Here is a 22,420-nt window from a genome sequence, read left to right as displayed (position 1 = left end):
TTCCTAAAATTGGGGTTTCTAATGGAACTCCAATGGGGACAAGAAGTTGATAGTAGGAAGATCTAGGTCAGCATTTCTTTTTTGCTTTTTAATACAGCCTTATGGAGGTATAATTGACATATAATAAACTAAACACATATAAGCATGCAAGTTGATGAAGTTGAAACCATCACCACAATAAAGATGATAAATACATCCATCATCCTCATGTCTCTTTGCACCCCTTATCATTGCTCCCTCTGGCCCCTCCCTGACCCCTTCTCCCTGCCCTAACCAACAATCACCAGTTTGCTTTCTGTCACTGTAGATTGGTTTGCTTTTTCTTGTGTTTTTTGAAAATGAGATCATGCAGTATGTGCTTCTTTTTACTGGCTTCTTCACTCAACATAATTATTTTTAGAATAATCCATATGGTTGAAAGTACCAGTAGTTTATTGCTGAGTAACATTCAATTGTGTGGATATGCCACAATTTGTTTACCCATTTATCTGTCAATGAATATTTAGATCATTTATAGTTTTTGCCTGTACTGTTAAAGCTGCTAAGAATACTCATGTACAAATCTTTATATGCACATATGCTTTCTATTCTCATCTGTAAATACATGGAAGTGGAATGGTTGGATCACAGGGTAGGTGTGTGATTAACTTTTCAAAAAACTGTTCTACTTTTCCAAAGTGGTTGTTCTGTTTTACACCTCCACCAGCAGTGTATGAGAGTTCCAGTTGCTCCACATTCTGGCCAACACTTGATATGGTCAGTCTTTTTAATTTTAGCCATTCCAATTAGTATGTAGCTATCTCATTGTAGTTTTGATTTGCACTTCCCCAATGGCTAACAATGTTGAGCATCTTTTCATGTGCTTACTTGCCAACTGCATACCTTCTTTGGTAAAGTATATGTTCAACACATTTGTACACTTAAAAAATTTTTTTTATTATTATTGAGTTTTGAGAGTTCTTTATGTAGTCTAGATACAGTTCTTTATGAGATATATGCTTTGCAAATATTTTTCCTATTTTGTGGGTTTTCTTTTCAGTCTATTAAAAGTATTTTTTGAAGAACAGAAATTATTAATTTTTATAAAATCCAATTCATTCCATCTTTTTCATGTTATGGATTATGCTTATTTCTAAGTATTTAATGTTTTTGATGCTATTGTAATTGGTATTATTTTTTAGAAATTTAATTCATGATTGTTTGTTGCTAGTACATAGAAATATAATTGATTTGTTAAGTATTTAATTTGTATGCTGCAAACTTGAAAATTCATTTAATAGTATGAGCAGCTTTTTTTGTAGATTCTGTTGAATTTTTCCTATAGGAGACCATGTTGTCTGTTTATAAAGACAGTTTTACTCTTCTTTTCCAATCTGGATATCTCTTTTTTTACTTATTGCACTGACTAAAATCTTTAGTACATTACTGAATAGAAATGGTGAAAGTGTATTTTCTTATCTTTTTCCTACTATTTGGAGAAAAGCATTCTGTCTTCCACTTTAAGTTAGCTGTGGGTTTTTTGTAGATTTCATTTATTGGTTGGGGATATTCCATTTTATTCCTCATTTGCTGAGAGTTTTCAGAGCTAGATGTTGGATTTGGTTGAATGAATTCCTTTTCTGTGTTTTTGAGATGATCATATACTTTTAGGTTTTTAGTTTATTAATATGGTAACTTATATTAATTGATTTTTTATCATTTTTTTATTTTTTGATGAAAATAATTTAAAATTTTAATATATATTTTATCGATACAATTGTACATGTTTATGGGATATCTGTCATATTTTGATACATGTATACAATGTATAATGATCAAATTAGGGTATTTAGGATATCCATCATCTCAAATATTTATCATTTCTTTGTGTTAGAAACATATTAAATCCTCTCTTCTAGCTATTTTGAAATATAGAATAAATTATTGTTAACTGTAGTCACCCTACTGAGCTGTTGAACACTAGAACTTTTTCCTTCTCTCTAGCTGTGTGTTTGTACCCGTTAACCAACCTCTCTTCATCCCCCCTGCCACCCTTCCCAGCTTCTGGTAACCTTTGTTCTCTACCTTCATGAAATCAAAGTATTTCTGGGATAAATCTCACTTGGTCATGAGTTTCAGTTGTCAAATTTATTTGCATAAAGTTGTTCACAATATACCCTTAGTATTTCTTTAATGTTTATAGACTATTTAGTGTTTTCATTGCTCTCATTCCTGTTATTGGTAATTTGTGCCTCTCCTATTCCTGATCAGTCAGACTAGCTATTTAAGAATTTTATTGATCTTCTCAAAAAAAAAACAAAAACATCTTTTGGCTTCATCAATATTCTCTGTTGTTTTTCTGTTTTCTATTTAATTATTTTTCACTCTCGTCTGTATTATTTCCTGTCTTCTGCTTACTTGGTGCTTAATTTGCTCTTCTTTTCCTGGTTTCTTAAGGTGGAAGCTGAAGTCATTGGTTAGAGATCTTTCTTCCTTTAACGTAGGCATTTAGTGCTATAAAATTGCCCCTAAATCCTGCTTTAGTGGCATCTTACAAATTCTGATATGCAGTGTTTTCAGTTTCCCTTTTGACTTTCTCTTTGATCCTGTTCCCTTTAATCTTTTCAGCACTTCTTTCCCTGCACTCAGGTAGTTTCATCACCTGCATGTGTTAATCAGTCTCTGCTGAATAATTGAGAGGGACCCTCTGCAGATCTCCAGAGTTCTCCCTGAGCAGTACTTCCCTCCCTGCTGCTCAGTCCTGTGAGCGCTGCCCCTTGATCTCTGGTGAGCTATGCCTCTCAACTGAGGGAGCTGGGCTCTGCCTGGCTTTCCTCTCCCTGAACCGTAGCCTTCATTATCTTATACTCACTGTCTTAAAAACTGTTGTTTCATATATTTTGTTCAGAGTTTGGTTGGTTGATTGGGAGAGTAAATCTGTTTCCTATTACTGCATCTTAATCAGAAGAATTGTCAGTATTTTTGCTTTTTTTTTTTTTACAACTTAGTACTGGATTCAAATTTATTGAGTTGTTACAAGTATTACAATTAAATGGTATAGAATAGAAAAAAATATTAGTGTAGTCCACGTATTAGGGGTAAATAAATTTTGTTTTGTGAAACTTTTATTTTAGGTAATATATGCATTTCTGTATGTGTGCATCGGGTTGTGATATAAAAGGCATTTCCTATTGTGGATCATGGTCAAAATCGTTTGAGAAACCATGCTCTAGGTACTTTATTGTCCAGTACAGGCAGGAGCCTACAACACTTAGTTTCTATCCCTGCATTAGAGGGATCTGGAGAAAATCATCTCTATGTCATATTATCTATCTGAAAAATGTTCATCATCTCCTTCCTACAAAGCCATGGTCTAAGAATCTCTGAAATGATCTCTGGGAAATACCTTGTAGGTCTTAAAATTGAGATAGTTCCACAGTTCCATTAGTTAAGATAGAATTCGTTATTTATTGCTACTGTGTTCTAGACACTGTGCATGGTAGTTTGAGTTACCAGCATGAATGAGAGGGAGGCCCTCCCTGGCCCAGTGGTGGAACACGTCTGGCTACTAGAGCAGGCAGAAAGCAAGGCTTCAAGAAGTGCTATGAGCACTCAGAGCACTGGAATATTCAGGATTGTGGAGGTAGGAGGGAGAGTGTTCAGGGGGATTTATTCAGGCAGACTTGCAGGGTTAGAGGATAAGAAAGTGAGATCTCAACTTTGGTTTATTTCATTTATTCATTAAGCGCACACACATTCTTTTTTTTTTTTTCAATTTAATTTTACAGAATCAAAGAGTCTAGCAGTATATCTTGTTAGATACAATATGTCCTCATAATGTATACATTATTTCTTGTACAATGATATGAAATAATATGGGAAATATTCATGATAAATTATTAAGTGAACAGTGCAAGTTAAAAACCACAGTTTCATATTTTTTCCCCACCCCCCCTTTCCCGAGTCAGCACCTTCAAGTGTTACCACTCCCCAAACGGTGCGCAATGCACTCATTGTGTAGGCATACCCCCATCCCCTCCCCCACCCCCCACCTCAGTCTGATGTCCAATTGGTGTTGTTCCCAGATTTGTATTTAGGTGATGATCAGGGAAACCAATTTTCTGGTGAGTACATGTGATGCTTGTTTTTCCATTCTTGGGATACTTCACTTAATATAATGGGTTCCAACTCTCTCCAGGAGAACCATAGAGATGTCGTATCTTCATCATTCCTTATAGCTGAGTAATATTCCATGGTATACATATAACACAGTTTACTAATCCAATCATGTATTGATGGGCATTTGGGTTGTTTCCACATCTTTGCTATTGTGAATTGTGCTGCTATAAACATTCGGGTACATGTGTCTTTGTTACAGAATGACCTTTTTTCCTTTGGGTATATGCCCAGTAATGGGATTGCTGGGTCAAATGGCAGGTCTACTTGAATCTGTTTAAGATACCTCCATAATGCTTTCCACAGGGGTTGCACTAGTTTGCAGTCCCACCAGCAGTGTATGAGTGTTCCTGTCTCTCCACACCCACGCCAACATGTGTTGTTTTGGGTTTTTTTGATAAAGGCCATTCTCACTGGGGTTAAGTGATATCTCATTGTGGTTTTGATTTGCATTTCCCTGATGATTAGAGATGTTGAACACTTTTTCATATGTTTGTTAGCCATTTTTATATCTTCTTTTGAAAAATTTCTATTCATGTCATTTGCCCACTTTTTGATAGGGTTGCTTGATTTTTTCTTGCTGATTTTCCTGAGTTCTAAATAGATTCTTGTTATCAGTCCTTTATCTGATGTGTAGTATGCAAAAATTTTTTCCCATTCTGTAGGTGGTCTGTTTATTCTCTGGACTGTTTCTTTGGCTGTGCAGAAGCTTTTTAATTTAATCAGGTCCCATTCATTTATTTTTGTTGCTGCTGTGATTGCCTTGGGGGTCTTCTTCATAAATTCTTTGCCTAGGCCAATGTCTGTAAGAGTCTTTCCTACATTTTCTTCTAGAATTCTGATTGTATCACGCCTAAGGTTTAAGTCTGTTATCCACCGTGATTTGATTTTTGTGAGAGGTGAAAGCTGTGGGTCCTGTTTCAGTCTTCTACAAGTGGCTAACCAATTCTCCCAGCACCATTTATTGAATAGGGATTCTTGTCCCCAGAGTATATTCTTTCCCGTTTTGTCAAAAATTAGGTGACTATATGAGGATGGTTCTATATTTGGATTTTCTGTTGTGTTCCACTGGTCTGTGTCCCTGCACTTGTGCCAATACCAGGCTGTTTTAAGAACCACGGCCTTGTAGTATTGTTTGAGGTCTGGCAAATTAATACTTCCCATTTTGTTTTTGTTGCTTAAAATTGCTTTTGCTATACGGGGTCTTCTTTGATTCCATACAAAGTGTATAATTATTTTCTCTATGTCTGTAAAGAATGATGTTGGCAATTTAATAGGGATTGCATTGAATCTGTAGATCACTTTGGGTAGTATAGACATTTTAACAATGTTGATTCTTCCGATCCACGAGCATGGTATATTTTTCCATCTATTTGCAAGTTCTGCTATTTCTTTTCTCAGTGTTTCATAGTTTTCCTTACAGAGGTCCTTTACCTCTTTAGTTAGATATATACCTAGATATTTTATTTTCTTTGTTGCTATTTTGAAGGGTATTGAGTCTTTAATTTGGTTTTCTGATTGACTGTTATTGGCATATATAAATGCCTCTGATTTGTGTATATTAATTTTGTAGCCTGAGACTTTGCTGTATTCGTTAATCAATTCCAGGAGTCTCTTGGTTGAATCCTGGGGGTTTTCCAGATATAACATCATATCATCAGCAAAAAGTGAGAGTTTGATCTCTTCCTTCCCTATTTGGACTCCCTTGATTCTGCTCTCTTGCCTGATAGCTCTCGCAAGGACTTCCAATACTATGTTGAAAAGTAATGGAGACAATGGGCAGCCCTGTCTGGTTCCAGTTCTAAGTGGGAGTGCTTTCAGTTTTTCCCCATTCAGTATGATGTTGGCTGCACACACACATTCTAATACCTACTATGTGCTTGAGATATATCAATGAACAAAATAGATAAAAATCCCTGCTTTCATGGATTTTACATTCTACTGGGAGAAATAGAAAAACCGACAGTAAATATAACATGTAAATGATCTGTTAAAAGGACGAACTACTATGGATGCAAAAAGTAGAGCTGGGAGAGGGCGATTAGAAGTAGGGCCGCCAGTTCTAATTTTAAATGAGATATATTCAAGTAATATATTTAGAATCCAAATATAATGGTAGTGTATATTTATTCTAATACAAATCTACAAATATTCCAACATAATTAGAATCTTCTGGTCTACAAACCTCTCTAAAACTGCCGATTGTCTGCACGCTGCATTGACACTCTGCAGCCACTAGGGCGCAAATGGGCCATTTCTGAGAAAAAATGGGGTGAGCGTGGGGAGTGTGAAAGCGATGTGGGTAATTATGCACACAGCTCTCCCTCAAGTGTTCCGCAGGGGCTTCTCCACTTAAAGGACGTTGGCAAGACATGCGGAGTTTTACTGTGCATCCTGGACCAAGACATTTTTGCCCTTGGCTTACCTTCCTTGGCACGTCCTCACCCAGCAGAGGATGGAGGCCAAGCCGAGGAACAAACTTCAGCCTGGCCATTCAGCACCCAATTCGTATCACACCCTGGTGACAATGGTGAGGCCGACCTACTGGCCTCGTCTTCGGGCCTGCTGCGACATTTCTGGGTGCTGCCCGAGGAATCTCACGGTTACCCTCCGTGCCTGGGGTCTGTACAAAAGCTCCACTACATGCTTTACGTTCCCCTTGTAATATTTAAGGCGTAGCCTAGATCTGAGCATTCACGCTGACGTTCGGTTTCCCGATCTTTCCCATCCTTAGCCTCTGCGGGCAGATCGGTGACCATTACTATATTTTGGACAAGACTCCAGCCCATTGCCTTCTCTCGAGCGGAAGGACCGCCAGCCTTTTTCCCCAGCAGCAGCTCGGCGAGCCTCAGGCTAGCGGCTCACCGGCCGGGCAGGGACGCGCACGCGTAGGGCGCCGCTGGTTGCGCATCTGGCGCCAGAGCGCGCCCCCAGCGCAGTGCCCGCGGCGACCGCGGCGGTGGGCTGGTGCTCCGGAGCGTGCCGGGCACTCTCTGCCCGCGCGGGGGCACCAGAGCCCTCGGAAGTGTCAGGCACTGCGGTGCATGTTCCCAGTTCCCTTTTAAATGACTGCGGAAAAACAGACTCTCCGAGCCGCACATGGGAAGACGGATTCTCAGACAAGGCTTGCGAATGCCCCGCAGCCATCATTTAACTACGCCCGCAGAGCAGTTACGGTTTGTCACCCGACCCTCTCGGATCGCCTCATTTGTCCCTAGTGAGACCCCGAGGCTCTGCCCGCGCCAGGTTTCTTGGTAGCTGGATGCATAACGTGCTCCGGGCAGCGCGGGCGCAGGGCACGCGTTTGCGCACACCCGCGCACACATGAACACGCGCAAGGTACGGCAGGGGAGCAAGGGCTCGGGGTGCCCCGCGTGGGGGTGGGCGTCGCGGGGAGTGAAGCTGTGATCTGGGAATGGCTGCGTCCTGCCAGGTTAAAGAATGAGAGAAAAATGATGCGGCGCCACACATCGGACAGCCCAGGGTTGCTGCCCTGCCGCGCATTTAGAGAACCCAATACGCGTCAGCGCGCTCCCTTCCCCTCACATGTCTCTATTTCCCCGGCGTGTGATGGCAAAACCCAGCAGGAAAAAGACCCACTTAGAGAGCTAGAGTGTGTTTGGAGACTCTCTTTACCCTGCAAAAACACCAACAGGAAAACCCTCCAAAACCACTGATCCCCAAATAGGTGGCCCGGATTGGGGGCGGTGATCCTTGATTACCAATGCGGAACACGTTTTGGTGTTTACAATATTTATTTATTTTTAGGATAGCTCGCCCTCCCTTTTAGGCAGGGTGGGAAAGGAGAACGCAACGGGGAGCGAGAGGGGAGGGAGGATTCCTATAATAAGAATCAGCGCATTTTTCAGAGCTGAACCAAGCCTGGTTTCTATTTCAAAAAGGGAGACAGCCTCTGCTGCGATGGTAGAAGAGACGGTGGTGTGAATTAGGGACCAGGAGGCGTCAAGCAGCGGAACGGTTCATCTCAGAGGTACCTGGATCTAAATGCACACACACACGCACGCGCGCTCGTGTCTACACGGCCAGGATGTGTGCGTGTGTGTGCGCGCGTGTGTGAACTCCCACATGCTGCTGCTGTCTGCTTCTGGCCAGTGGCACCGATGCCTCCCTCCTCCCCGCTCGCCCCCAGATTCCCCTCCCCTCCCTGTTGCTTTTGTCTGGAGGGTGTTATGGGTTTATGTGTGTATGAGCGTGTGTGTTTTTGGATTTCAGACTAATTTTCTGGAGTTTCTGCCCCTGCTCTGCGTCAGCCCTCACGTCACTTCGCCAGCAGTAGCAGAGGCGGCGGCGGCGGCGGCGGCGGCGGCTCCCGGAATTGGGTTGGAGCCGGAGCCTCGCTCGCTCCTTCGCTCGCGCTCTCCGCGCTCGGTCCCCGGCGGCAGCAGGAGCCTGGACCCAGGCGCCGCCGGCGGGCGTGAGGCGCCGGAGCCCGGGTGAGCAGCGCAGACAGTACCCTCGGTTGCCTCGGCCCTCACTGTCCCCCCTGGGGCAGCCGCGGCTGCTCCCCAGGTGGGACGTGCCGCGCCACCTGCCCGCGCCCCCCGCGCCCGGCGGCGGTGGCGGATTCTGCAGCATCATTCGGCGGCCCCGTCGCGGAGCCCTAGCCGCCAACAGTCTCCGCATCCCCCTTTAAAGGGTCCTCCGCCCAGCATGTGTCGTGGAATTCTGTCTCGGGGACCCTTTTCCTACCTCCTCTCCCTTGGCCTCAGGCTTGGAGAGAGAGAGAGTGGGCACACTGGCGGTTCCACAGGCGTGGGGCAAGTTGATTCCTGGGCCGGAACTGGGCACTCATCCATCCAGTCTCCCGGCTGGGGTCGGGTGGGGGTGAGGCGAGTGCGGAGGGAGAGTGCCCCAGTTAGTGGCGTTCGGGGTCCTGCGCTCAGTCTTACGCGTGTCTGTTTGTCCTCAGCCTCGAGGTGTGTACCGGATCCCTGTGCGCCTCTAGCAAGAAGCCTGCGCCTCAGAGAGTCCCGGGCAGCGCCCGGCGCGCCGGGCCATGCTGCGACGGCCGCGGCGGAGCTCGGAGAGGCGGTAGCGCCCCCTGTGAAGCGGCCCGCGATGCCCCGATCGCTGTGAACTGTGCAGCCCGCCCGAACACCCTCCGCCCGGGACCGGCTCATCCTCCGACACGCTGGACTCTGAGCGGCCGCGACAAGCAGCGAAGAGTCGAGAGAGCTGCAAACGCGGGGAAGGCCTCCCCGCACAGGTGGAGGAAGCCGGCCGGCCGGCGCAGCGCGGGGACACACTCTCCGGCTGGCGCTGGCGGCTAGAGATGTCGTCCTGGACGAGGTGGCGTGGACCCGCCATGGCGCGGCTCTGGGGCTTCTGCTGGCTGGTTGCGGGCTTCTGGAGGGCCGCTCTCGCCTGCCCCACGTCCTGCACATGCAGCGTCTCTCGGATCTGGTGCAGCGACCCTTCTCCTGGCATCGTGGCATTTCCGAGGCTGGAGCCTCACCTTGCAGACCCTGAGAACATCACGGAAATGTGAGTTCCTGGTGCTTTCCCTCCTTCTTTTTCTCTTCACCCTTAAGGCCCGGGCTGGCCAAGGTGGGTAGGTCCTGGAAGCGATTGTTGTCCCAAGTGCGGGGAGAAGTCAGGAGAAGAGATACAGGGCTGAGCCGTCAGTCCCATACCTGTTTCACTGGCTTGGGGCTGCCAGCGCTGGGAGAAGTGTGACACTTTAAAATAAGTTTTAAATATATGTGCCAATAATATGTGTGGTGGGGGGCAAGGAATTTGATATGCTTTTTAGATTTCAAAGCTCTGCTGGGTGTGCTTTAGGCTTGCCTGTATGCAGTAACTTAATTTTGGATATTTTTGTTTTATAAAGTACTATATGTATGTTGTGTTAGAAGTTCCAATAATAATTACTAGAAAGGAGGTTAAAATAATTAACTTTCCAAAATCTGTTGAAGGCAGGGAGAGTCTCTCCCTTAACATATTTCTCTGAGGTTTAGAGTTAACCAATTTCCCTTTTCATTTTATATATCAGATTTTGCTTAGAAGATTGCATCCAGAGATGGCCTTGAAAATGATCTGTAAGAGGAGAAGTTCTGAGTGTTGAAATGCACTCGCTCAAAAGAGAAAATGTGATCACTGGAAGCCTAAAAGCCTAGTCTGATTTAATTTGGACTTGACTTCCTAGAGATATGATTTTGAGACCATTTGGATTATAAATCTTAATTGCCCATTGAATGAATAATTTCCCTGGACTAGGTTGGATGATAGAGCAGTGTATAGTACTCTGGTGAATGCTGGCTTTAACATTGGACCCTTATGTCCCTGGATTTGAGCTGGCTTGGTGGAGAAGCAGAACTGTGTATTTCTGTTCTCCTCTTCTGATGCCTAATGACAAATACATTACCCAGCAAGTCCTTTCTCTACCATTCCTGTGCCACCTCTGCTGGAGGTGTTATTATTTTTTTCCTAGGGACTTTGTCATTTCATCCATTTCATTTACATGAGATTTTATTCATGCCTGTGGAGGACTGTAAGGCAAAGTTTTTCCCAGTTTTGCTTATAGTGTTTGACACTGAGATAGGCAGCCCTGAAAGTAAGGCTTGGGCTGTGGCCTTCCGGTTGTCGAGTGCGCATGCATCTCCCCCCCCACCCCAACACAGAAAACGCACAACCATGTTTCTGCCAACGTAGTTGACCGAGATAACCTGTTTTTTAATGTAAGTAAGAGACCTTCTTAGTCTCTGTTGCCTGTTCTGCTGCTGATGTTCACGTTGTGAAGGCCAGGGCAGGGGGTGCTGTGCAGGCCTAGCATGGCTGAGATGTGCTGGGAGCAGCCAGCTGTCGGGCTGAGTCCAGGATGCTAAGATCTCAATCTTTTTGGCAGGGAGAGCAGGAGCCAGAGCCGGAGAGGAGGGGTGGGTAGGGCTCCCACTGTGTTAGGCCTGTGCTGGGCTGGTCCAGGCTCACCAGCCTGGTCCAAAGTGTCTGTGGCCTTTTGTCAGAATCTGTCTTTTTCACAAGATGGGGCATCAGTAGTCAGATGGAGGAGACCATATGGAATTCGGAGCCCTTCAGACTATTTTGAGACCATGGGGAGTGCCTCTATACAGTTAGACACTGTTTGTGTGTGTGTGTGGGGTGGGGGTTATTTTTAAATTCTGTACTAGATGATAAGTGCATATAATGAAGAAAGAAATAAGATAGGGATGATCATTTGCACTTTAATTTTTTCCCCTTTGATTTGTTTAAAACCACTACCTGTGAAAAAGAAAATAAAGCTATCTTTAAATTTAAAAAATTATTATTTCAAACCCTTGTGGCTGCCCAATATATATGAAATCAATAGATTTGAGCAGAGCTTTCTTAATTGTTGTTGTTGCTTCTTTTATATCAAATGGCAGGTTCTGATTTTCAGGCTTTTTTAAGTGGATTTTTTAAATATATTGACTAAAGCATTTGTCACAGTTATTAATTCAGTCATGGCACTCCTAATTTCTACTTTTATTTTTTCCCCCTTTTTATTCGAAAATCCATTGGGATTGGGGGAGTGGAGAGTGCAGGGGTAAGGCTAAGTGTTAAGGGCAGGGAATTAGGTTAGTAATATTAGGCTGAGTAGATATGAGCTCTGAGAAAAGGTACATTTCTCTACTCTGTCCCTCAGCTCTGTTTGAGCCCAGCCAATTTGTGCCCTGGTGTCTTTATCTGTAAAACGTATCACAGTACTTGTTTGGAAAGCGCTTTGTATAATTATTTTGAATTCTGCTTTTTTGGTCTTAAAATGACATTAGTAGATGCCCTTTTTCACTCTCATCCTATGTGATACCATCTGTGTTCTTTTTCTTACATATTAATATTTGCTTGAGTAGCTCTTACATTCTCGGCCAGTGGATACCAGCTACAGTTGGAACCAAATTACACTTTTTCTTTTACTTTATTATTAGACCCAGTGGCATTCCCTAAATAACCTGTTTTAAAGTTCTAGTTTAATGGTGGGAACCTGAAGTTACGCATTTCCATTTTTAAAAAACAGGAATACTGAAAGTAAACTGTGATCAGAAGTTGCTGAAGCAACAGTTTACCACATCATTTAAAAATGGTGTATGTTTCAGTATCTGTATATTAAACCCCTGGGCCCATAGGGTTCTGAGGATGCAAATAGAAGAAATTTTAAAGATATATGTATAGATTAATTAAGCAGTAGGATATTTTTGTTTTTATGTGTATGTTAAGCTAAGCTGACATTTTATTTTCAGAGTTCCTGTTTGAACCTGTTTTATTAAAAATCTTCCCACCATAGTATCTGTCCCATACTTTTTACCCTCTACTGTGATATATCCAGATTTATATCTCTCTATCTATAGATATATATCACGCCTGCCCAACATTGCACTGCTAAGTGGCAGCTCCTGTTATTTGGAAATGGTTATACCACAGCAGTGTTAAAATAGATTTAAAAACACTATCAGTGTCACATATAATGGAATTCAAGAGTGAAGCCTGTTGTTGGAATTATGTAACCAGCCATTGAAGTCCCAGTTGCATCAAATGCCAAAGTGCATTGCAAAGGACAAGTTCTGTCTCACCCAAGTGGGAAAAGGCATGGTCAAAATATGTAATGCATTTTTTTTTTTTTTTACTGTGGTAAAAAATACATAACCTAAAATTTACCATCTTAACCATTTTTAAGTTTACGGTTCAGTAGTGTTAAGTATATCTACGTTGTTGTGGAAGAGTATGCATTTTTACATTGCACATGTTTTATGAAGACAAAGAGAGATATTTTTCTGAATTTCTTGAGTGGTATTCTCTGATTTGAGGGTAATATTTGGAGACAAGTCTAGTATTCTTCCTCCTAGCACAACATAAATAGAATTTTCAGCTTCTACTCTCAGAGCCTCTATGTGCAATTTATTGTTACTGCTGGTTAAGCAGCTGTAATGTTATGCCATTAATACATTGATTTTGGCCCTCTCACCTTAATAATCTTTGCCATTGCAATTAATCGTACTTAAAAAAAAATTCCTGGCATTTGCAAAGATTCAGTGAAAGGCATCAATTTTTATTACTGTGGTATTTACTTCTCAGCTCTTCTGTTGGGGGTTCTAGAACTTTGGATTGTGCTTTATATGCATTTAAGAACCATGTATTTAAATTTGGAGGGTGGTTACATAATCCACACTGGGCTTGTTAATAAATAAGGCAGTCTAATTTACACCATTCATTATTTAATACAGCTTGCAAGCTGGAGTTGAAAACATGCTGTCTTCATAGTGTAGGTATTTACAGACTTCAGCTCGGCACAACCAGGTGGACCCTTTTCAGTTTCATATCTTCAGTCTCTGTAATATGGAGACTTTTGTTACTCTGGGTGAAACAATGGAAAAGCCCCATGACCCTTCTGACCCTATCTCTTCCACCTCCCCCTCCATCACCCATCATTTACTATATAGGAAAATGTGTTTGCTTTTTCTCTTCTCTGAAAAGCGATATTTCCTAATGGGAATTCAGAATGCCGGAGTTAAGAGAAGGGCCTGGGTTATATGTTCTCACAAATAAGTAATGGGAAGTTGAAGCAATGTGGCCACAGCTCCCTAGTGCTGAGTTTAGGTCTGTTTAAGGTCTTTCACTGTTTCTATCCCATAAACCTCTGTTTGTGTCTGTTTCAATATTCCCTTGTAAAGATGTTTTCTAAGCTGAAAAGTTGGCTGAACAGCTGAGTTGAGATCTTTTTCTCCCTAGGAACATTCTGCATGATCTCTTTGACTATATCTAGGTCGTAGAAGTATAAAACCTAGAGTTTTTGTTTAGCTGGGGAAGGGGAATTGAATTTCTTTTCTTTTTTCTTTTCCTTTTTTTTTCCCTCTTGGGAAAGTGCCTCCAGTTTTAACTCATTGCTCATCTTGCCTGTTGGGCAAAGAAGCATTATCAAACCATTATTGAATACCATGCACCGGCATTATCCTGTAGGCTAACTTTACCACTTCTCTAGAGAGCTTCCTATAGGTTCAGAAGCTACGGGGCAGGATGTAGCATTCAATCGGTTGCCCCCTGAAGCAATGTCAATTTTTGGTCTTTCTTGATGCCTATAAATCAATAAGAGGATTTGGGGGAGGGATTATTTAGGCATGGCAAACTTTTTACTTGTTTGATGTGTGTATGTGAGAGAGAGGGAGTGATAAAACAACCCTGAATCTTGGATTATTAATAGTTGATTGATCATTTTCATAATCTACTTCGTCAAGCTATTTTAAAACACAAATCTCCCCCGCCCCCAGCCTCAAATGGCAGAGATCTGAGCCTTGCACTGTTCTGATAATTTTAACTCTACATTTTATTGCTGATCAATTTCCATTTAAAAAAGCAAGATCTCATGTAACTGGGTGCCTGCTCACCACTTACTTTGCTCTCTGGGGTGTCCAAAGGACTGGGAAGTTGTATTGATCTGGGAGATGGATGAGTGAATGCTCCTGGAGTTATAAAAAACCCTGTGAAGAAAAGTAATGCACAGATACTAAGTTCTTTCTGTACATTTTTTTAAAGTACATCGTGGGAAGCCGGAGTCAGGAGATCTGGAAGTGCATCCCAGCAGTTGACATTAACTGGTTACTGGATCTTGAATCAGCCCATTGATGTCTCTGGGCCTCAACTTGTCAGATGTAAACTGAGGGCTTTGGATCTGATGTTCAGACAAGTTTTTCCAGGTTCTAAAGTTCCCCAAAGCTTTAGTTTTGGAGATAATGCAGTTTACACACCAGCTATAAAGGAAGAGGGTGGTGCCAGGTGCTCAGAGTCTAGCAGGGTGTGCCTCTGAAGGCCTCCGATGTCAGAGTGTCATGTGGGCATGTTTTCAGTGTCTGTTCTGAATTCCCCCAAACCACATCTTTTTAAATCTGAGCTGCTAACAAGGCTGAGGGCATGTTAGTACTGGACTAATGAGTTCAAGGTCACAGGGTTCAGAGGAGTCACTTAGAGTCAGGACCTCAGAAAGAGAAGGGGCCTTAGAAATGATCTGCTGCAACCTGCTCTTTGCAAAAACCAAGGGCAGTGAAGAGAGTCACTTAAGACTGACTCATTAAAGGCATTGTGGGGACTGGAAGCTCTTTCTCCTAGGATCCAAATAAATGCCACGGCCTCTGCTTTAGGGTGCCTCCCCTCTGTTCTGTGTTCTCAGACTGAGCACCTAACTCCAGCCTACCATTCTAGAAGCATCAGCAGTGGGAAAACAAGTTCAGTATGGCTAAGTCTGTACAAACTCATATCTGCGAGAGACCAGGTAGTGAAAAAGTACATGAACTACTGATCCCAAAGCAATAGACTTGTCTTCACATAGGAACAAATACATTTTTGTTTGGTTTATGTGTGTGTGTGTTTGTGTGTGTGTGTGTTTAAATTTCAATTGTTCCCCTTCTCTAGGCAATTCATACACGAAAGTTGGGCTGCAGAGAAAAGCTTTCATGAGCTGGCAGCAGTGAGGGTTGCTGACCTTGTGCCTGGGCCATCCTGGCGGGTGGGGGTTGGAGGGAGGGCAGGGAAGACTGAGTAGCACCCAGGCGGTTGCCCCAGGGTCCTCTCCACAGTCAGCGTGCTCATGTAGGTGGGGGAACCCACAGCCCGCTACATAAAGCCTGTGTTATCACCCAGGAAAGAGCATATTTTTCCACACTCCTTTCTTCCTGTGCCTTCTCAGTGCCCTGAGACTGCGATGTGGGCAAACTTGAGGATTGTTGGCCCAGAACCCATTCAGCTACCATTTTGTGTGTGGTTCATGCCCTGCTCTGAGACTTCTCCAGTCCGAGCACACTTCCAAGACATACTTCAGGTTTCATGAAGGACTTCTCCCCGGGACCTGAAAGGCCCTCTACAGACATCTGCTTATTTAGGCTTCGGACCTCAGTCTGACGTAGCTGGGACACTCTTGGCCACTTCTGGGGGACTGTCAGGTTAATGAGTTTGCCCGGGCTCTCTGGTCGAACAGAGCACGAACAGGTGTAGAATCCTGCCCGGTGTCTCACTTAGGGCCCCTGTGCTTAAACCTAGTTGCCCAAACTTGGCCTCGAGAGCTCAGGAAATCCTAGGAGAGGTCTAGAGATTTAAATACATGTTTACAGGTTAAACTTCATGGCAGTGGGAGAGAAGTGGACTGAGGCCTCCTCTCATGTCTTTCTTCTGTCTTCTCCCCTCCGGTTCGGCTCCTTGGCAGTCTGGTACCGTTAGGAGATAAGGGATTTGGGAGCCTTTGTAATATGGCATCTTCTCACAGAAAATAAAAAGATTAGTAATCACACACCATATATAGTTTCTTTTTTATGGCAAATAAGGATCAGTTGCTATTTAGCACCCTATCCTTTCCTGTAATCTTCATATCCCAAGAATTGTACATAGACATGTACACACACCAGAACAATATACGTATGTATAGATCATGTGTCTGTCAATATATAAATCTATGTATAAAACTCCACTATATGTGATCCTTTTGACTTAATTATCTTGAGTTGTAGAATTTTCCTAATAATTAAGAGTTTGCTTCCTTAAACTATCCTTTTAATTTTGTTTTCATCATTCTGGATTTCTGTCAGCCAGGCCCTGGTGGACCATCTTCTCCAAGTGAAGGAGCTGAATGTTAGTGCATTGACCCTGTTAGCCAACCTGGCTACTAGAGGCTCATTGTGTCTGTCTTCTGATTCTTTGATCAGTTCTCAACATAAATGAAGAATACAATCTAAACCAAAAGATACTGGAATTTCAGTTTCCACCTCTGCAGTATAGTACAATTTAAACAGATAGGACCCTTTCAAAGGCAAAAGATTTATTCAATCTGAAGAGAAACTGGAGAGTGAGATAGGACCCTTTAAACTCCAATCTTTGCAACAAGAGCTGTTTCTATGTCATGTACCCCAGAGTCTCTTGCTGCAAGGTGGCAGAGGCCTGTGCCTGGATTCTCTGACTCTTGCTCACTGTGGCGCAAGTGGCTTATTCTTCTGTGCAATGTGTGTGCAGGGGTGGGGCATGCTGGGCAAGAGAGCTTGACATGATGGCTTCTAAATTCCCTGGTAAGGTATGATTTTTAAAAAAGTGCCTCTCTCCAAAAACCAAACCAAAACAAAAAGCTGAAACCAGAACACAGTTTTTGGTTTGCTCCCAGTTTCACTTAAAAGCTCTGTTGCTACCACCCCAAACTCAAAGAATGTTATGGAAGATTTTGCTCCTTGGATGTTTCTCTTGCACCCCTGGTGCAACGAGGTGTTTGCGTTTCTCCAAAATTTCTATGTTGAAACTTAATCCCCGGTGTGGCAGTGTTGGGAAGTAGGGCCTTAGGGAGGTGGCTACGTCATGAGGGCAGAATGAGATTAGCGCCCTTATAAAAGAGTACAGAGATAGCTTGTTTGTCCATTCTGCCATGTGAGGACACACATAGATGGTGCCATCTGTGAGGAACAAGCCCTCATCAGGCACTGAATCTGCTGGCACCTTGATCTTCAACTTCCCAGCCTCTAGCCAGTCTCCACCTCCTGTGACCCCCAGAACAGAAGCTTTCACCAACATCAAATCTTGTCTTTCTGCTCATCAAGTTTTTTTTTCATCTTAACTGGAATAGCTTATCACGTTTCCCGATTGTCATGTGGGTTGGCTGCCATCTAACTCAAACTCCAGGCAAATGTTAGTTCAGTTCCACTAGTGTTAGTGAGGACATGGGACACTGCAGAAAAATAGTGCACTCCACTGGGGTAAGGAACCCTGAGTAGTTTATATCTAGTGGGAGACACAGATGCCTACACATCCAATCACTCCCCACAATGGGAGGCATTGATGTATAGATTGGATGTGAGCAATTCCTAATTCTTACCTCCTACAGTGACAGTTGTTATTTTTTCTCTGTCAAATAATTTTTTATATTCTTGTGGCTACATCCACTCATATTGCATTAGAGTAAGCTGCCTGCATCTGCAACCCACCTTTCTCTTCGGTTACGATGGAAGGGCTAGAGTGCCTTTTAGCTGAAGCTAATCACCCAACCTCTTAACTCATCCTCTTAAACTTTTCTCTATCAGTGGCTTTTCCTCTCTTACCTGTATTTTCAGTTTCTTTCTACCATTTGACATTTTCAGATCAGCAGGACCAGGTCTCTCCCATCTTAGGAACATTTTCCTTTTTGGCTATTCCCTCCCTCTTTTCCTGCCCCTGACTGAGGTCACTGCCCTTTCCCCTCTCCCCTCAAAGCCAGATCTTAGAAGACTGATGTGTACTCATTGTGTGTTTCCTCACTTCTAATCCAGGCTCACGCCACTGCTTCATCAAACTCACACCATAACAGTCCCCAAAGACCTTCATGGGGCATATTTCTCTGTCATTGTCTTAGTTGACTTCTTAGCAGAACTTGGCTCTATTTCCCACTCCCTCCTTTTCCTCTGGCATTGGTGTCGTGATGCTTTTCTTGTGTTTTCTCTCTCCCTCTCTGGCTGCTACTTCTCCGCCTTACTAGTGGGTTTCCCTTTCTCTGCTCTGACCTTAAAAGCAGATGTTCCTCGGGCTTCTGTCCTATGGCTGCTTCTCTTCCTGGGCTATCCCTGGGCTATGTCATCCTCATCCCTGACTTCGGTTACCTTCGTCATGCTGGTGATGTCCTAATCTCTTTCCCCATCAGTTATTGGTGATGAGCTTCAGACTCAGATACTCAACTGCCTACTCAGCACCCCTCTTGGATATGGGAGAGTGTGTCACACTTAACATTTCCAAATCAAATTCATCATCACTGCCCCAAACCCATCTCCAGTCTTCCCTATCTTAACGGATGGCCCACTGTCCACTCAGCAATATAAGCCACTCACTTATTAAGTCTTGTGGATTCATTTCCCTAAATATTTCTTAAATTTATCCAATTCTTTTTATCCCTATTGCCATTATTCATTCATTCTTTCTTTCAACAAATATTGATTGAGTCTCCGGGGACGTGTGAGAAAGACTGCTAGAAAGACTTGGTCTCTTCTTACCAAGTTTGCAGCCTGGGAGGGAAACAAACATCAAATAAATACTTAGGTAAAAAGAATTTAATTCCTGCCACTGTTATCTTTTGCCTAAAACGCTGCAGCAGCTCTCTACTTTGCATCCCTGCCTCCAGTCTTGTCTGCTCTCTGCCCAAGTGCCACGCTGTAGCTCGAGTCTTTACAAAATGCTGATTTTATCATGTCACTGCTTATAGTTGCCCTGTGGCTCCTCATGTCTCTTAAAATAAAGTCAAAAGTTGTTTATTTTTGTTTTAGTTTTTTAAAAATAGAACCAGATTGTCACTATATTGCTATATAAAGAGGCGTATAACTATTACATGGACCAGAATGCATAGATAAGCATAACAGTCTCTTTCTACACCAGCAGCTCTGTAAAAAAGAACAAATTGTAACTGGAAGCCTGCTTGGTGATCTTGGAATTAGAGCAAGGGCATTTAATTCTGCATTTAAAATGTTAAATGGCATTAAGCTAAGCTTGCCTGAGGCATCCATCTCCATAATGGGAGAGCCTTCACAAAGGGAATGTAGAACTTCAAGTACTTTGGCCCAGACCTGTGTCCCTGGATGGACACTCCTTTTTCTCTCCTTCATTCACTGCCCAGCACCAATGCTGATGGATGCATTCTTTCCTTTGGAAAGGTTAGTTAGTGCCTTTAGCCAAGCCTTCTCAAGCCTGGGAGCCTTTCAAATTCTTTAAAGTGATTTTGCACATCTTTTCTCTGAAATGCATTAATTTTACTGCATGGAATTTTATTAGTAATTAGCTTTTTAAAAAAAATAATATCTGAATGTGATAAAAAATTCAAATAGCACTAAGGAGTATATAATGAATAGTTACTTTCCCTCCAACCATGTACCCCAACTCTCCAATCCCGTAGCCCCCTCTCCAGTAGCAAACTGCTGATTTCAGTTTCCTTTCAGAAATAGTCTATTTACATATATAACACATATAAATGTCTTTTTTGTTTGTACATAAATGAGGGTATGCTATATGCACCATTCTACATCGTGGTGGTGTTTCACTTAACAATGCATCTTAAATATGTTTCTAGATCAGTGTATGTACATGGACCTTATTTTCTTCCCAGACCCACAGTAATCCGTTGGATGAAGAGACTTTACTTTAACCAGCTTCCTGGTGTGCGAGTTCTTGCACGCATGCGTGATTTTACCTTTGGAAAAAGTTCCTATGATATGAATTGCAAGGACATTTGCAAAATTCCTGATTTTTTACAGGTATTACCAAGTTGTGTTACAAAGAGGCCACATCATTTTATTCTCCCACCCAAACTGGGAGTGCTTGCTTTTCTACAGCTAAGCCAATATTCCTTATCAAACCTTTTGACCTTTGTCAATCACATTCCTGGGAAATAGTATCTGGATTGTTTTTTTGCAATTCTGTAATTGATTCAGATTGAAAGTCTTTACATGTATCAAGGTCATTTGTATGATGTTGTCGTATCCCTTAGCTATTGTCTTTTTCTATTGGGTTAGTGGCTTTTTCCAAAAATAAAAAAATTTGTTCTTTGCCTAATGTTTTGCTTGTCTTTTGATGTTGATTATGGATTATAATATTTCTTCTTTTATTTTTTTGTAAAGCAGAATTAAATTTTTATTTTTATTTTTTTCAGAGGTGGAGTCTTGCTCTGTCATCCAGGCTGGAATGCAGTGGTGAGATCATAGCTCACTGTTGCGTTGAACTCATGAACCCGAGTGATCCCCCTGCCTCAGCCTCCCAAGTTGCTAGGACTACTAGGCAGCGCCCCCTTTCCTGGTCAGTTTTTCTTTTTTTTTCCAGAGATGGGGTCTCACTATGTTGTCCAGGCTGATCTTGAATTCTTGACCTCTAGTGATCCTCCCAACTCAGCCTCCTGAATTGGTAGGATTACATATGTAAGCCACCATATTGGCTTAAATTTTTTTTATAGTAAAATTTGTTATTTCCTTTTTTATTTATGTGCTATAAATGTGGCTAAGAAGACTCTTCACTTCTCTAAGAGTATAAAGCAAGTCTTCTATATTTTCTTCTACTACTTTTACTATTTCATATTTTTGTATTTACAGCTTTCATCTGTCTGGATTTTTAAAATATAAGGAGTGATGTAGAAATTGTTTTATTATTTTTTTCATAATAGCCAATCAGCCTGTCAGGTATCTTGACATCATTCATTATATAATTCTATCTTTCCCTCACTAATTTAGAGTAACAGTTTTGTTCTGTAGGAAGTCCATCTTTGTATTTGGGGATCTATCCTATTCCATTAACCAGTCTGTCTAGTTATATCCCAGCATTAAACTTTCATCTCCCACATCTTCATATTATCATTTTTTTCTACTTTTGAAGTATTAGTCTTACTCATCAATCTTTTCTTTCAGAATTTTCAGGACTATTCTTGCATGATGATCTTTCCATATGAATTTTAGGAGTTGCCTGCCTGGCTCCCTCGCTTGCTATTGGAGTTTTTAATTAAGATGGCATTACATTTACATATCAAAGTCTTGGAAGTCCTGTGTCCTCAGATTTAAGCCCCATTTCTCAAGCCTCATTTCTTGCCTCTCCCTTTCTTCAATGCCATGATACAGCCGCTCTGAGCTTTTAAGTCGCCCTACTGAGCTTTGCTCGCACTCTCTCCCAGGCTTCACTCTGGCAGTCCCCTCAGCCTGGAACCTTCTCCCTGCCTCCTCCCTCTCTCTAGCTGCTGCTTATCTTTTAGCCATCAGCCACTAGGTCCCTTCTTCTGCCTCCACATCCGGGCTGTTCCCCTCTGCCATCTGCTCTTACAGCCTCCTGCGTTCCCCATCACAGCAAGGTCGCTTAGTGCCATCAGTGGGTGCCTGTGTACCTGTGTGTACACACCATTAGAATAGGAACTGCATGAAGGCAGGGACATACGGATCTTGTGTGCAGATCATTCCCAGCACCCAGCACAACATTCTAGTTTTCCACGTTATGGTTATGTATATACATGTGGATATGCACACACAAGCACATTCCCCCCCCCCACTCGTAAACCTACCATTTAGAATTCCAAATAAGAATATTTATTAGTTGGTCTCTGGGCCGTCAGTATGTAAATCTCTAGACATGAGTTTTCTCAAGTCATCAGGTTAAGATGTTTGTTTATATAAATAACCTTTATGGAATTAAAATGCACAATGTTAGTTCATGCACAGTAAGAAATCGATTGATTGTGGAAAGGAAAAAAGGCCAAGCCTTGATGAGGCAGGTTGATTACTATCCAACAGGAAGGAGGGACAGCGAAGAGAGCGGGGAGGAG

General features: G+C 42.6%; 1 protein-coding gene across 9 annotated transcripts in view; it reads left to right on the top strand.

The window, feature by feature from the left end:
- Window positions 1–7,228: 7,228 nt before the first annotated feature.
- Window positions 7,229–22,420, top strand: part of NTRK2 (neurotrophic receptor tyrosine kinase 2) — a 343,235-nt gene continuing 328,043 nt past the window's right edge. For 2 of the 9 annotated variants that reach the window (XM_069474075.1, XM_069474071.1), the window contains exons 1-2: window positions 8,438–8,609; window positions 9,086–9,660. In XM_069474075.1, coding sequence (XP_069330176.1) covers window positions 9,449–9,660 — 212 coding nt within the window. In that variant the 5' untranslated portion in view covers window positions 8,438–8,609; window positions 9,086–9,448. Of the gene's footprint in view, window positions 7,495–8,388; window positions 8,610–8,752; window positions 8,934–9,085; window positions 9,661–10,764; window positions 10,854–22,420 lie in introns of those variants that run through there. The other 7 variants (XM_069474080.1, XM_069474079.1, XM_069474078.1 and 4 more) reach the window with 5 other exon arrangements.

The sequence above is a fragment of the Eulemur rufifrons genome, chromosome 7 (genome assembly GCF_041146395.1).
Source record: "Eulemur rufifrons isolate Redbay chromosome 7, OSU_ERuf_1, whole genome shotgun sequence".
Lineage (NCBI taxonomy): Eukaryota > Metazoa > Chordata > Mammalia > Primates > Lemuridae > Eulemur > Eulemur rufifrons.
Note: the sequence above shows the minus strand (reverse complement) of the source record. Positions and strands in the feature narration are given on the sequence as shown.